The sequence below is a fragment of the Equus asinus genome, chromosome X (genome assembly GCF_041296235.1).
Source record: "Equus asinus isolate D_3611 breed Donkey chromosome X, EquAss-T2T_v2, whole genome shotgun sequence".
Lineage (NCBI taxonomy): Eukaryota > Metazoa > Chordata > Mammalia > Perissodactyla > Equidae > Equus > Equus asinus.
The window spans coordinates 124321020-124335736 of NC_091820.1; the positions used below are offsets into that span (position 1 = coordinate 124321020).

A 14717-nucleotide genomic window follows, 5' to 3' on the forward strand; every position below is an offset into this window, starting at 1 on the left:
GAAGATTTAGGCCCCGCCCAAGGAGACAACTTCTTATCCTGTTAAGAGACACTGGGGGACGATATTGAGATGGGTTATGAAAGATCCATTCCCCTGAGCGCTCTAAGAATAGGATCAAAGGAGACAGAGTGCAATCTGCCTCTGCTTGATTACGCCAGTCGAGGCTTCTTTTCTAGAAGACTAGACTAGATTCGACGGCCTTTCATTCCCAGGCAGCGCCCGAGCGTGCGCGTCCGGGGCGGGGAGGAGCTGGAGTGGCGGGGGAGAGAAGGGCAAAGGCACCGGCCGAGCGGGCTAGGAGTGTCGCGTCCCCTTTAAGGGCGGCGGCGGCGGCGGCGGCAGCGGGGGCCGCGCGCGCTCCGACGGCCTCCTGGGGCCCCGCCCCTTTCCCGTGAGCCCTCGGGGAGTGGTCCGACCGCGGGCGGCTGCGGGTGAGGAGCGGGGCGCGGGGTGGGGGGAGTCATGGCTCGGCGCGGCTGGCTGCGGGCGCCCCTCCGCCGCGCTGTGGGCGGCGGCGGCCCCCGGGCCCGCCGGCTCATGCGGCCGTTCTGGTTGCTCCTCGCAGTGGGCGTCTTTGGCTGGGCTGGGGCTTTGGACGGCGCTGGCGGAGCGGCGAGAGCCATGGACGAAGAGATCGTGTCCGAGAAGCAGGCGGAGGAGAGCCACCGGCAGGACAGCGCCAACCTGCTCATCTTCATCCTGCTGCTCACCCTCACTATTCTCACGATCTGGCTCTTCAAGCACCGCCGGGCCCGCTTCCTGCACGAAACTGGCCTGGCGATGATTTATGGCAAGTGCCTCAACCCCCTGTCCGCCCCTGGCGCTCCCCCTTTTCTGCCTGCCGGCTGCTGGGCCTCCCCTCCTGGCCCTGCTCGGCCTACGTTCGACTCCCCTTCTGATTCCTTCCATCTTCTGCCTCGCCTCGTCCCCCATTCCCATTTCTCTGCTTCACTCCCCTTTTTTTTGCTACGCCCCCCGTTTCTCTGCCTCGCCCCATTTCCTCCTCAACCCCCATTTCCTCTGCTTCTTCACACCTTTTTTCCCTCCGACCCCACCCCCTTTTTCTTCTGCACTCCCTCCGCCTCTGCCTCCCAAGCTCGGGACCGGGACTGAGGATGGGAAGGGAGTGGGTGCGGTGTCTCGGATTGGGCTAGGGGCTGGGGGAGGGGAAGACAGCACAGCGATCCATTTCTCTGGGGTGTCCGTTTGTTTAAGGTCCATTGAAGCTGCAGTAGTATCTCTACTGCTCAGAATCTGGCGTTCTTTTTGGAGCCAGAGGCCACCTTTACCCATCACCCAGCTCTTGCTACGCCCTGTCCTTCGAGGTTGAGAATGAAAACCTTACTCCAGTGGAGCCCAAGTACAAACCTGAAGGCGAAAGAAGCTAAAGAAGGCTTAGGGCATTTTTAATGACCTCCTGGTTTATTGTACTATGCTTGTAATATCTGATAGGGATACATATGGTTGACCCTTCTAATTCAGGCGTACCGAAACGAGGACAAGGAAGAGTTAAGGATCTCCCAGCAGTGTGTTGTACTATACGCTGATCAGTTCAGCCAAACAGTAATTACGAACACCACCACGCATATGCAGTATGGGTGACTTGCTGGTGGCAGCAGGTTATTGACGGATCGCTGAGTCGATGGCTTCAGTTTTTATGTCTTAGGTGTGCTTTCTTTCTGAGGTTTCTTATTTATTTATTTATTTCTTGGTCTTGAGGAGAGAAGGGCAAATCAAACCATGGGCTCAGAGGCGTTTCGGACTGCCCTGGGGCCTCATGAGAGGAAAAGATGCATATTGCTGACTGTCTTAATCTAAGATGACTGTGAGGGTATAGATGGCTGAAGAGATGAGGGCGGACACACAGTCCTTTCTGTGCAGTACATGAGGGAAGAGTATCTTCATTTGGAACAGGCTTAAACTGATGAGCTGTTGGGCCTTAATTTCTCAGACTTGGAAGGTAGAAGAAGCCTTGACACAAAAAGGCGTTTCTCCATGCACTCCCTGCCCCCCTTTCCAGTAAATACAAATATCTGGAATGAGCATCGCAAGGGTAGTGAGGAAAGGTAGTTGTGTGCATCAGGAAGATGCATGAACTCAGGCTTATTTTTTCATTTGTAAAGTATTGAAATTCTAAGCCTCCGTGCAAAATCTCTCTACTCCCTAGGATTCTTAGCTTTTAGACGTATTAGGTGGTTTTCATATTTCATATTTTTTTGCATTTTGTTTGCAGCATCCCTTAAGCTAAATTGGCCACATAAGGTATACAGCTCTATATAATTTCTCTGTATAAGTGTGTGATTTATTTACTATCCTCAACAGACATTTGCTAACCAGCCTACTATGTGTTATGCACACAAAACACGAAGAAATATTAGATCCCCATCTTCAAGGAACTTATCCTTCTTGAGTAGACAGCAAATAATGGCATCTTAAATTCAGTTAAATGCCAAGTGAGTATTATGAGTATTATGGTGTTAAAATGAGGAAACGATCACAGAAACCGCTTTCCTATATATATGGAGAGAGTATGATGTAGTGGTTAAAGGTGCAAGGCTTTAGACCAGAGGTCTGCAATTTTTTTCTGTAAAGGGCTGGACAGTAACTATTGTTGACTTTGTGAGTCACATAGGTCTGTGTGTCTCTGTTGGATTTTCTTCTTTGTTTTTCCTTTTGCCAAACCTCTAAAAATGTAAAAACGGTTCTTAGCTCCTGGGCCATACAAAAATAGACCGCCACCAAAGTTTGCCAACCCCTGCTTAAAGTCATACCTGGGTTGCTGTCCCTCTGTGCCAGTAGCTCTGTGATCTTAGGCAAATCCCTTACCCTCCTACACTGTCATATATAAATTGGGAACAATGATAGTAGGATTATTGTGAGGAAGAAATGTTTTTAACTTAGTACCTGACCTCTAAAGTAAATGCTTAATAAACGATAGCTATGATACGATTATTATTGCTGTTATAACTGCATTGTCTCAGGTTAGGCTTGGAACAGTTGTTTTAATTGCTCAGTCTTGTAACTTGAGAAGCAAACGTAGTATTTTTTAAAAAACCATATGGAGACTTAGAGTTGCCCTGAAAATATTTGCTCTTTAGTAGCTGATATCATTAACCTCATCTAACTCTTGGGCTGAAGTAGAAAAGTGGGATTCCTAATTGCATTTCCTGACGTTTCTAAGTTAATAAAAAGTGATGGAGTACCTTGGTGTTAGTATTTTGTGAAGGAAAAACAGGGCATCTCTTGTGGAATATAAAATGGAAGAGTGTTACCTGGGGGCCACATCTGGCACTGATTTGCCACAACTTGGCGTTCTTTAACCTGTTCCATTTTCTCAGTATGGGCCATTGAGACTGTGGATGAACAGCCTCCTAACTAACTCTCCAGTCCAGTTTGCAAATAGATGGGACTAGGTCAAAGGGTTTTATTTTTTCCTTTTTCTCCCCAAAGCCCCCTGGTACATAGTTGTATATTCTTCATTGTGGGTCCTTCTAGTTGTGGCATGTGGGACGCTGCCTCAGCGTGGTTTGATGAGCAGTGCCATGTCTGCGCCCAGGATTCGAACCAACGAAACACTGGGCCGCCTGCGAACTTAACCCCTCAGCCACGGGGCCAGCCCCAAGTCTTTCCTTAATCTTTTTGAGAAGCAAGGGTAAAAAAGAAAAAGAAAAAAAGATTAAATTGCCAATGTGGTCAGTTTCTAGATTGTAATATAGCCTAATTGCTTCAGTTACAAACACAGTGTCAAAGCCCCCAAGCGTTCTTTTCATTGGGCTAGCTTGCTTAAGAAGCTTAAAAATGAGTCACCATTAGTAAAAATCGTCAGGGTAGTTAGTTAAGTCTGAAGAGTGATCACTCACTGCAGTGTGCTTACAGATGGTATAAAAAGCAAAAGGGAAGAAATACTTTTTTTACCTTAAATTTACAGCATCCAGAGTCCTGGGCTTAACTAATGTGATTCATCAATAAATATTTATTAAGCATCTTTGATGTGAGAGATATGATGGGAAATACAGATGTGAGTCATCATCCCTGCCCACGAAGCATCTGCAATCCGGGGACTTAATAGATGGTGTTTATTGAGCATTATAATGTGTTAGACACTTCTAGGTGCTCTAAAGTATCATTTCATTTAAACCTTATAACAACCCTGTGAGATGGGTACGATTATCTTTCCCATTTTACAGATGAGGAAATTGGGGTACAGGAAGGTTAAATGACCTGCCTGAAGTCGCATAACTTGTAAGTATTGAGCCACGATTCAAACCCAGTCAGTCTGGCTCAAAAGCCCCATTCCTCTTAGCCCCTAACCATTTTGCGTCATGTTGAAAAGATTTAACGATAAAGATAAAACGGGCTGATATTATCATCACTACATATGACGAAACTGAAGTTCAGTGAGAGGTTATCTGCCCTAAGATCCCAGACCAGAACTTCATGGAACCAGAATTCATACACCTATCTGACTTCCAGACTTGTGCTTTTCCTCCTTCACTATACTGTAATCAATGTCATAAGATCAGATATGTCAAGAGGCAATACTTCAAGTTGTGGGGCTTTTGAGGGGGTTGCAAGAGAAGGCTTTGGGAGAATGGAGAATAGATGAAGGGGAACCACTGGAGAAGCAGTCAGTGGTGACGTGACAGTGAGGAGATGATTAGAAAATTATAGAGGCGTTGGAAATAGAAAACCCAGATTCCAGTCCTGGTTTCATCACTTAGTGCCAAATTATGTTGGTCAAATCATTTATCCCCATTTTATAGATGAGGAAATAATGACTGAGAGATTTATAATAGTATCTATTTCATGAGGTTATAAGGATCAAATAATATATGCAGACACAATTAGGATGGAGATTGGTTCCAGGTCCTAGGTAAAAGGATTTCCTTGGAAAAGAGGTTTATCTTTCCTGAGAGAGGGGCTAAGGAAAAGTGAGCTTACATTGAGATGGAGAGGCTTGGAATTCAGGCACCTTACATCAAATGGCATCCAGCTTCTCAGAAAAGTAGGCATTGAGATTGAGGACTTGAGAAGGAGGATAAAGGATGGAAGAGCTGCCTTAGAGAATGTGCGAGGAGACAAAAAGATGAATAAACACATGTAAAACTAACTACAGTTCAGCAAAAGCCTTGACTTTTTTGGGTATCTTGAGGTTGAATTAGCTTTTTAAGACAGACTCTAACAGCGTTCTTCGAGAAGTAGATACATCTTATATACATACACACACACACACACACACATATATAAATAGATACGTACACACGTATACTTTTTAACTTGTAGAAATTTTATCAGTTTTGGCCACACTTAACACCTCAGTGGTATTCCTTCCATATTTTTGACTATCAGAGGTTTCTAATGTGGTAAGCTGGAAGAATGAGCTGAAATCCATGAGAAAACCAATTTCCACTAACTGTGAGCCTCATACAATGGTGGGACCTTAGGTGACACTGAGTTCTTTACCCCTGGGAGTGTTTCTAGAGCAAGAGGGTCAGGAAAGTGTAAGGGGATTGGGACCTCTTTGTTTTGTGGAAGATATTTCTTTGTGGTTGTATTTTTTGTTGCCTGTTTGGTAATTTTAAATTTTATGATATCAGTATTCTCTGTTCCTCTCTCTATGTAGGAGGTTAGAAGTTTCTGCCTTATCCCCTTAACAAAGCACTCTTTTTGTGTATTTTCTCTTTACTGAGAAGTGCTTTAACTCCATGATTAGGATTTGACCTTTCACAGAACCCAAATTAACTTGATCTGTCAACTTTATTCAGATAATTTCCAACTTTTCAGATGTTTGATGCTGTGATAAAAGGATCCTGATTTCTTCCAACCTAAGTCATTATTCTCCTTGCTGCTGTTTTAACTGCTGAAGTGTGTGTTTGAAATTTGTCCAAGTGCTGAGCCCTCGTCAGGGCATCCAGTGATGTTTCAGCATCGGGTCAGGTGCAGTAGAACCAGTGGGTACTGTTCCTACACAGTCAGGCTTGGGGACACGGAAGAATTTCTGTTGCTATTTCTTACTATTTGTAGCAGCTTAACTATGATTTTTGCACATAAATATATGGGAGCAACTTTTACCGAGCCTCTTAATTAGGAGATCTTACGGAGTAGTAGAGAAAAGAGCTGTTTCTGTATCATATGGGCTGGATGACTGTGCATCTGTAGCCTTTTCTCTTCCAAGTTATGTTTATCAATTGATACCCAGCTATCACTTTTTTATTGTGATTTCTGGAGGTGAGATATTTTCAAAGTGTATCTTTCATTTATTTTATTATTTTTTAAGATCTTTAAATAAATTTATACCCCTTTCACCCATTTCTCCCACCTCCCACCCCCCGCCTCTAGCAACCACCAGTCTGCTCTCTCTATCTATGAGCTTGTGGGCTTTTGCTTTTGTTTTATTTAGATTCCACATATAAGAGGGATCATACGGTATCTGCCTTTCTCTGTCTGTTATTTCACTTAGCATACTGCCCTCGAGGTCCATCCATGTTGTTGCAAATGGCAAGATTTCATTCTTTTTTTACGGCTGAATAATTCACTGTGTATATAATACCACAATTTCTTTATCCATTCATCTATCAATGGGCACTTAGGTTATTTCCTTACCTTGGCTATTGTAAATAATGCTGCAGTGAACATGGAGGTGCAGGTATCTTTTCAAGTTACTGTTTTCGTTTTCTTCCAATAAATATGCAGAAGTGGAATTGGTGGATCATATGATAATACTATTTTTGATTTTCTTTTTTAAAGATTGGCACCTGAGCTAACATCTGTTGTCAATCTTCTTTTTTTTCCTTCTTCTTCTCCCCAAAGCCCCCCAGTACATAGTTGCATATTCTAGTTGTGAGTGCCTCTGGTTGTGGCATGTGGGATGCCACCTCAGCATGGCCTGATGTGCAGTGCCATGGCCGCGCCAGGACCCGAACCGGTGAAACACTGGGCTGCCAAAGCGGAGTGCGTGAACTTAACCACTCGGCCATGGGCCCAGCCCCCGTATTTTTGATTTTTTGAGGAACCTCCATACTGTTTTCCGTAGTGGCTGCACCAATTTATGTTCCCACCAACAGTGCTCAAGGGTTCCCTTTTCTCCACGTGCTCACCAACACTTATCTCTTGTCTTCTTGATAATGGCCGTTGTAACAGGTGTGAGGTGATATCTCATTGTGGTTTTCATTTGCATTTCCCTGATGACTAGTGATGTTAAGCACCTTCTCGTGTCCCTGTTGGCCATCTGTATGTCTTTGGGAAAATGTCTATGCAGATCTTCTGCCCGTTTTTTAAATTGGATTATTTGTTTTTTTCTGTTGAGTTGTCTAAGTTCTTTATATATTTTGGATATTATTTTCTCTTTCCCTTATTTTAAATCTGAACTTTTGTTAAAACTTTTTAAAAAGTTGATGTCGTACTATTTACCAGTTACTCATTGCTGCTCACTTTAAAAAAATATGTGTGACTATAAATTGATTAGAAGGATTCCTCATCTCCACTCTGTTACCCCTTCCCAACCAACTACTCCTCTTACGCCCCCCCATTCCTCTTTCATCACTTCCCACTCTGCTCTGGCTTCTGCCCCCACTGCTCCACTGGAATTGCTCTTACCAAGGCCACTTATGACCTTCTTATTGCCAAACCTAATGGACAATTTTTAATGCCTGTATTCCTTGACTTTGTTGTAGCATGTGCTAGTTTTCATCACTTCCGCCTCTTTTCTTCCTGCTCCTGTGGCTTTTCCTCCTTAGACTCATTCATCAGCTCCTCCTCCTCTACTTAATGTTGGCCCCTTAATGTTCACTATTAAATATTGAGATAAAACTCCAGACATATATCCATAGTCCTCTTCCCATTTTATTTGCTCCCCAGGTAATCTCATCCGCATCTGACTTCAGCCATCTTATGCCTGCCAAGTGTTTATCTCCAGTTGAGACCCATCCCCCCCCCCTTGCCCCGGCCCTCTTTGAGCTCCAGATCCCACATACTCAACTATGCATGTGTCGAAAGTACATCAAACTCAGCATGTCCAAAACTGGACTGTGCATTTTCCCTGGCAGATCTGTTCCCTGTATCACTGAATGGCCCTGCTACCCACCTGGTTGTTCAAGCCAGCTTACCCACTGAGTTGCTGCGTCGGTTTAGACTTCTCGTAGTCTTTCATCTCCCTTCCTCCCAGTCTACTCAGTCACCATATCCTTCTGAAAGATAATAGCTTCTAAAAATCCTTCTCTTTCCCTGTCTCTACTCTCTTAGATTAGGTCCTGAGCTCTTAATGCCTGGATGACTGCTGTGGCCTTCTCTCTGGCCTTTTCAAACGTCTGTTGTCTAGACCAGTCTTTCTAAAATAGAACTCTGATGTCAAGCCCCTGCTTATAACCCTTCTATGACTTCTTTTTGCTTTCGGGATAAAGTCTAACTCCTTTCCCCAACGTTCAGGGTCTTTTAAGATTCAGCTCCTGCTGACCTTTTCACACCCCAACTCTGGTCGCTTTATAACCCAGCCATACTGAAGGACTTGGGATTCCTGAATGGGCTGTGTTCCCTCCCTCCTCCTTGACTGGATATGTACTACTATTCCTCCTGCCTGGAAAACCTTTTCTTGTACTTTATTACCTGCTTAGGTAACACCTCTGGAAAGACTTCCCTAGTGTCCCACTCCCTCAGGCTTCGTTAGGTATCTCTTTTCTGTTTTTAGAACACCTTGTATACATATAGATCATATTATAATTGTTTCTACAGTCTGTTTTCGCTAACTGGACTGAGAGCTACTTTAAGGAGGGCTCTTGTTTTCCTCTCTGAACCCTGGGAGCCTACGTAGCATAATACGCCATTCACATATATTAAAACAATGGCTGGCTGGGTAGAGTGAAGGGAGACAGGCAGGTAAAATGTAACTATTAATAGTGATAGAAAGTTCCAGAACTTTGAGTTCAATTTCCAGTTGAGGTATATCTATACAATGAGATATTATTTGACCATAAAAAGGAATGAAGTTCTGATACATACTATAACATGGATAAACCTTGAAAAAATTATGCTAAGTGAAAGAAGCCAGACATAGAAGGTCGCATATTGTAGGATTCTATTTATAGGAAATGTCCAGAATAGGCAAATCTATATATAGATAAAGTAGATTAGTGGTTGCCAGAGGCTGGAAGAAATGGAGAGTGACTGCTAATAGGTATGGAGTTTCTTTTTTGAGCGATGAAAATGTTTTGGAATTAGATAGTAGTGATCAATATACAACTTCATGAATATACTAAAAGCCGCTGAATTGTACAGTTTAAATGGTAAAATTTGTATTATGTGAATATCTCAATAAATCTGTTTTTAAACAATTTGATCAGTGTAGGTTTATAGTACCTAGAACATTGTGCATATTTGAATATCAGTATGATGATCTGGGTAAAATCCTAGCAATATGTTGATATTATAGTGCCAGATTCAAGACTTCTATTCCATGTTTTGATTTTGAAGCCTGTACAATCATGCACCGCATAATGATGTTTCAGGCAAGGACAGACCGCATATTCGACAGTGGTCCCATAAGATGAGTACCATACAGCCTAGATGAGTAGTAGGCTATACTATCTAGGTGTGTGTAAGTACACACTATGATGTTCACACAACAAGGAAATCTCCTGATGACACATTCCTCAGCACATATCCCTGTTGTTAAGCAATGCATGACTGTATTTTAAAATTAAAATCTGATCCTTTAGCAGTAGAAGAACTCAATCAGTCTACAAGTATTGTTGACTTTCCAGTTTGTTAAATGGCTATTATTGGGCCAGCCATGTGCTTTAGGAATAACTTGAGAAACGTATTTGTTTAATCTTGTGAATTAGTAGATGGGAGTGGTAAACACATTTCTAACATGATTACACTGTTGGGTGGGGACACCTTGGAGCATATTCTGTGTGCAGATGATTTGGAGGTATTTCCTCATTTTGTTCCCTACCTAATCACTTATTTACATCTTGATCTAGAAATGCAGTGTTACGTGCTGTTTACCCTAGGGAATGTTTTTCCCTCTTGTCCCAGTGGATTATATGAATATTGGACTCTTAGGTTTGTGAATTTAGTAATACTTTAAAATGTAACTGCACTTGGTCTAAAAATTGGTTCTGAACCACAGGGGCTATGGTAAGAGATTTTCTGCTGTCAGTCCAAAGGTATGTGTAGGGTACAAAAGAAGTAGTCTCCCTCCGAAAGAAGAGCTTATATTGTTTTTTTATTATTTCCAGGTCTCTTGGTGGGCCTTGTCCTTCGATATGGGATTCATGTTCCAAGCGATGTAAATAATGTGACCCTGAGCTGTGAAGTGCAGTCAAGCCCAACTACCTTATTGGTAAATGTTAGTGGAAAATTTTATGAGTATACGCTGAAAGGAGAGATTAGTTCACATGAACTCAATAACGTTCAAGATAATGAAATGCTTAGAAAGGTAAGTTCTTAGTTAAAGGGAATCTCTGTACTTTTAAAAAAGTGTATAACTAGCAACAGAGTGACTCAGGAGAAAAATAAATAGTGAATTTTTAATGATATTTAAAATAATCAGGCTTTTAAAATGGAATAAAACCTCAATTAATGAATGTAATGTAATGCCACGGAAATGGACCTGTCTGTACATTTCCTTTTCTGATTGAGGCTAAGTACTATAACCTTTTTTGTTTCACTCTGTGATGTTGACAGTTCTAATAAATGGTGACCAGTATTGAGTTCAGCAGAATTTATAAGCATTTCTTTGAATTTGCGGATGGTCCTCAGAGTTTTATATACTTCAGCACATTGAGTTTATTTGATAAAACCTAGAATAGTCCATTAATATTCCTTTGAATTCTTTCTTACTTTGATGGTATTTTATACTGAGCACAATTTAACCTTTCTTTGAGTCAGAATCTGGCATAACTTCAGGGGCCTCAGTCTGAGTATCAGTTATTGTCCTATGCTGTGCCTAAAGCTATATGTAGGAGGTTGGGTTGCAGTCTGTCTGGCTCCCAGACCTTCCTGGAGCTGTTTTCTCCTGCCCCCTCATAGTTTCTATCATGAATCTTCTCAGGGCCTCTTTGCTCATGTCTCTGTTTTTGCCCTCCCTTGGCTGTTTGCCTCCACTTCTGGCTTCTACATTGGCATGACTTGGCTTTTATACCTACTTGGTTAAAGATGGTGTTCCTGACCATCTTTAATGCTTTAAATTTTCATATGAACTTAAAGTTCACTTTGCAGCAAGAATTCTTTCCACCCTTGGAAAATTCCAGTTCCTTAAAAGTTCTAGTACGTGAAATTTTAGCATGGGTATGTGTGTAGCTGCTTTGTGTTCATGTCAAATCCTACTACAGCCTTCTGAACAGAAGGGGGCATCTGTATTATTATAGGGAATCAGTATTAAAAGAAGTGGGCTGTCATGACTCGAAATATGACTTGTCCAGAAACTTTTTACCATAGTATTATGTTGTATACCTTTAGAGATGTTACCTATGCAAGAGATCTGTTTCCTTTTGCCAACAATAAAGATGTACCGCCAAATTTTGTGTTCCCAGTTTTGGGTCTCTTTTATTTAGAGCTCGGATATGTTCATGCTTTCTCCTATTTTTAAGATTTTTAGTATGATAGTATTTGAACACACTTTGCACAGCTGTGACTTAACTGATTGCTCCAACACTGTCTCCTTGTCGTTGGTTGAGAAGTGGAACAACAGCTATCCCATATGAAATATTTTTCAGTTACCACAGTAATATTCTTGCCTTTTACCAGTTTAACATTTAATCTTTTTTCTTTTTGAGAATTGGTAATGTAATATGAGGTCTTCTAAGGGAATTCATCTAAGAGAACTCTTTATTTTAACAGGTTACTTTTGATCCGGAAGTGTTTTTCAACATATTACTTCCTCCTATCATATTTTATGCAGGATATAGTCTGAAAAGAGTAAGTGCTTTTGTATTTCATATGCTTTGAACCACCTTAAACTCCATGGGCTTTATCGTCTTTGACACTTCAAAAACAGGCAGTTCTTTCCAAGTTTCCCTCCCTTCTCCTTGCCTTATCCTTTTTAGATGCTGAAATTTATGCCTGTACAAAAAGTCTTCCTCTTACTTATTTCCTTTAATGAATAATGCATTTAATATTAGCATAGCACACCAGAATAGAAAACCTTTTCTTTTTCAGATAATTGGTAAGTATTCTAACACAGTGTAACTTTTTTTTTTTGTCAGAGACATTTCTTTCGAAACCTTGGGTCTATCCTAGCATATGCTTTTCTTGGAACTGCAATTTCTTGTTTTGTAATTGGGTAAGTATTTGAAGCTTAAAACACTTTTTAACCTTCAAATTATAATTTTAAAGTAATGCATGTTTGATTTATGCAGTATTGTATTCCTGAATGTGTCTAAGGACTTTTGCAGTAAGATGTATTGACATAGATAATAAGTTGTTTGAGTTTTCCTTAAGGCCAAGGTGTTACTATAATTAAATGACATGAATTAAATTTGGGATTAGTCATGAGTACTACAGTAGACCCATCTTCTTATTCTTACTTTATTCTAACTTCTTTAACAGTTGACGTTTTTTCTCAAGTAGAAATGTGTTCATTGAACAGGTCAATAATGTACGGCTGTGTAACACTGATGAAAGTAACTGGACAACTTGCAGGAGATTTTTACTTTACAGATTGCCTGCTCTTTGGTGCCATCGTTTCGGCAACTGATCCAGGTATGTTTTCCATGAGCGTGAAGCTTAAGCACTTCAGGAAGTGTTTTGCTGTCAAAGCACATGTGGGTAATTCTTCCTTTGAGGGGTGGAATTCATGATTAGGTATCTCCCATAGTACTATACTTTCCAATTGTGGGGAAAAAACCAAAATTCATGGTTCCTTTTGACTTAAGCACAGATTTATTTGTTTTTCGTTTGTTTTAGCACATTTGCCTATTACTGGTGCACAATTTGATGCTGTTTAGACAAGGGCTGTAAGATATTTTCTTTAGGAATTCAGGTTGGTGTCTATCCCTAGTAACTGGGTATAGGAGAAGATGAGCTAGCTTAAACTGTGTAATAATTATACACATCCTTTCAAGCTTCCAGAAAACCAGTTGCTTAAAAATCTTCTGTTCACCTTCAGCTGTCTGCATTTAAGAGTAAGAAAAAAGTTTTTAAATGATTGTCAGAAGGCAGTTGTGCTACTACAAGTGTGACTTCGGGTCATTGGGGGTTTAATATACATTAAAGAATTGTTTTTAGAAAATTGGGTTTATGGTTATAAAATAGTTTTGATAGAGCACAGCTGGAGAATGAATTTAACTGTACACGTTAGGTTGTCGTTTTCCTGCTACTGTGTTACTGAGCTTCACAGCTACACCCAGACTAGGAATTTAGAGACTATGTGGGCCGAAGACGTAGGAATGGGAACAGAGGCTGCAGTTTTTGAACTGAGGATGCAAGTTTTCTTTTACTAGACTTCAGGACCTTGGTAGAAGTTTGTTCTGTTTTACCTTTGACCTTGTAAGTTAATCATCATCTTGAATTGTCATCCAACACAAGTAAAGATAGGATCTTCAGGTTATCTCTGAATTCCTTTGTAAACTCTGATGACACAGGACATCATAGGAAGTAGGAAAATCTGTTCTGTACTCTGTAAGAGATGATTTTAAAAGCTAGAGGGCATTCCAGGGGCATTTGTGTAGTTGAGCATCTTTAAAACTGAAAATCAAATCGCTCCCTTAAAGACAATCAAGGCTGCCCCCTATTGTTGGTAGCTGCTCCCATTGTCGACATGAAGATAGGATGGCTTTTGCAAGGAGCTGGTGGTCTGTTTTCCCTGTCCTCTCACTAGAAGCAAGCTCCTCGACTTTTCAAAGCCTGTGAGAAATCTAAGCAATCCAATTGGCTTACGTTACTTCAGTCTTCTGATTTTATTTGGGCAGGCGTATTGCCTGAATGGCTCAAGCAAAACTGTTTTGCTTATATAAAAGTTGGACAGTTATATTTCTTCTGAATTATGTAGGCATTTGCTCCTATAATATTTCTCTTATTTTACAATTGTTCACTTGGTAGAAGGGTGAGCATAGGTTCTCTTTTCAAAGTGCTGCAGCATTGTTCCTGCTCTTGTTTTCTCTTGGTAAGCTTTGGTATCAGTATATTTCGGATGAAATGCTTTGCAGTAGAAACTATATCTTATAAAATGCACATTTCCTGTTATTTTGATTGGCATTTGAAGAGGCTCTCCCATCTCTAGTTATGATACTTTTTCATGTCTGCTTGGGTTTATTTAGCAAGTGAGCTGTATGTGACTCAGCAATTAAAGTTATAATGCAACTTCAATCTCATCTGATTTTCTAAGAATTCTCACATAATTGTTTCCTAAAAAAAGGGTTTTTTCTTCTTCTCAAGCTGTAATAACCTGATAGTTGGCTTCTAATTGAGTTAAATATAGCAGCTGTAATTCTGGTCATAAATTTTATCCCAACCAAAAACCAACCTTGTGTTTTCATTTCCTACTCTTTGCTAAACCGGTGTGCTTTGAAATTTGCTGGTCAAATAGAAGTGAACGCTCCTTCTTCCTTGTAAGACTCCAAGGAAACAATGAAGTTTACAGCAGGAAATGCTTTTCATAATATTCGTCATCAAAGATTAATGATCACCTGGTCTATAAGAAATTTGGAACATTTTCTTTATGGAAAAGAAATGTACAAGACAATTATTAGCATTTGTGTGAAGAATGTAGGCCAGCTCAG

General features: G+C 41.0%; 1 protein-coding gene across 3 annotated transcripts in view; it reads left to right on the forward strand.

The window, feature by feature from the left end:
• Positions 1 to 303: 303 nt before the first annotated feature.
• Positions 304 to 14717, forward strand: part of SLC9A6 (solute carrier family 9 member A6) — a 60475-nt gene continuing 46061 nt past the window's right edge. For 2 of the 3 annotated variants that reach the window (XM_070502343.1, XM_070502345.1), the window contains exons 1-5: positions 439 to 790; positions 10236 to 10435; positions 11839 to 11916; positions 12204 to 12280; positions 12587 to 12699. In XM_070502343.1, the coding sequence (XP_070358444.1) occupies positions 463 to 790; positions 10236 to 10435; positions 11839 to 11916; positions 12204 to 12280; positions 12587 to 12699 (796 nt within the window). In that variant the 5' untranslated portion in view covers positions 439 to 462. The other variant, XM_070502344.1, reaches the window with a different exon arrangement.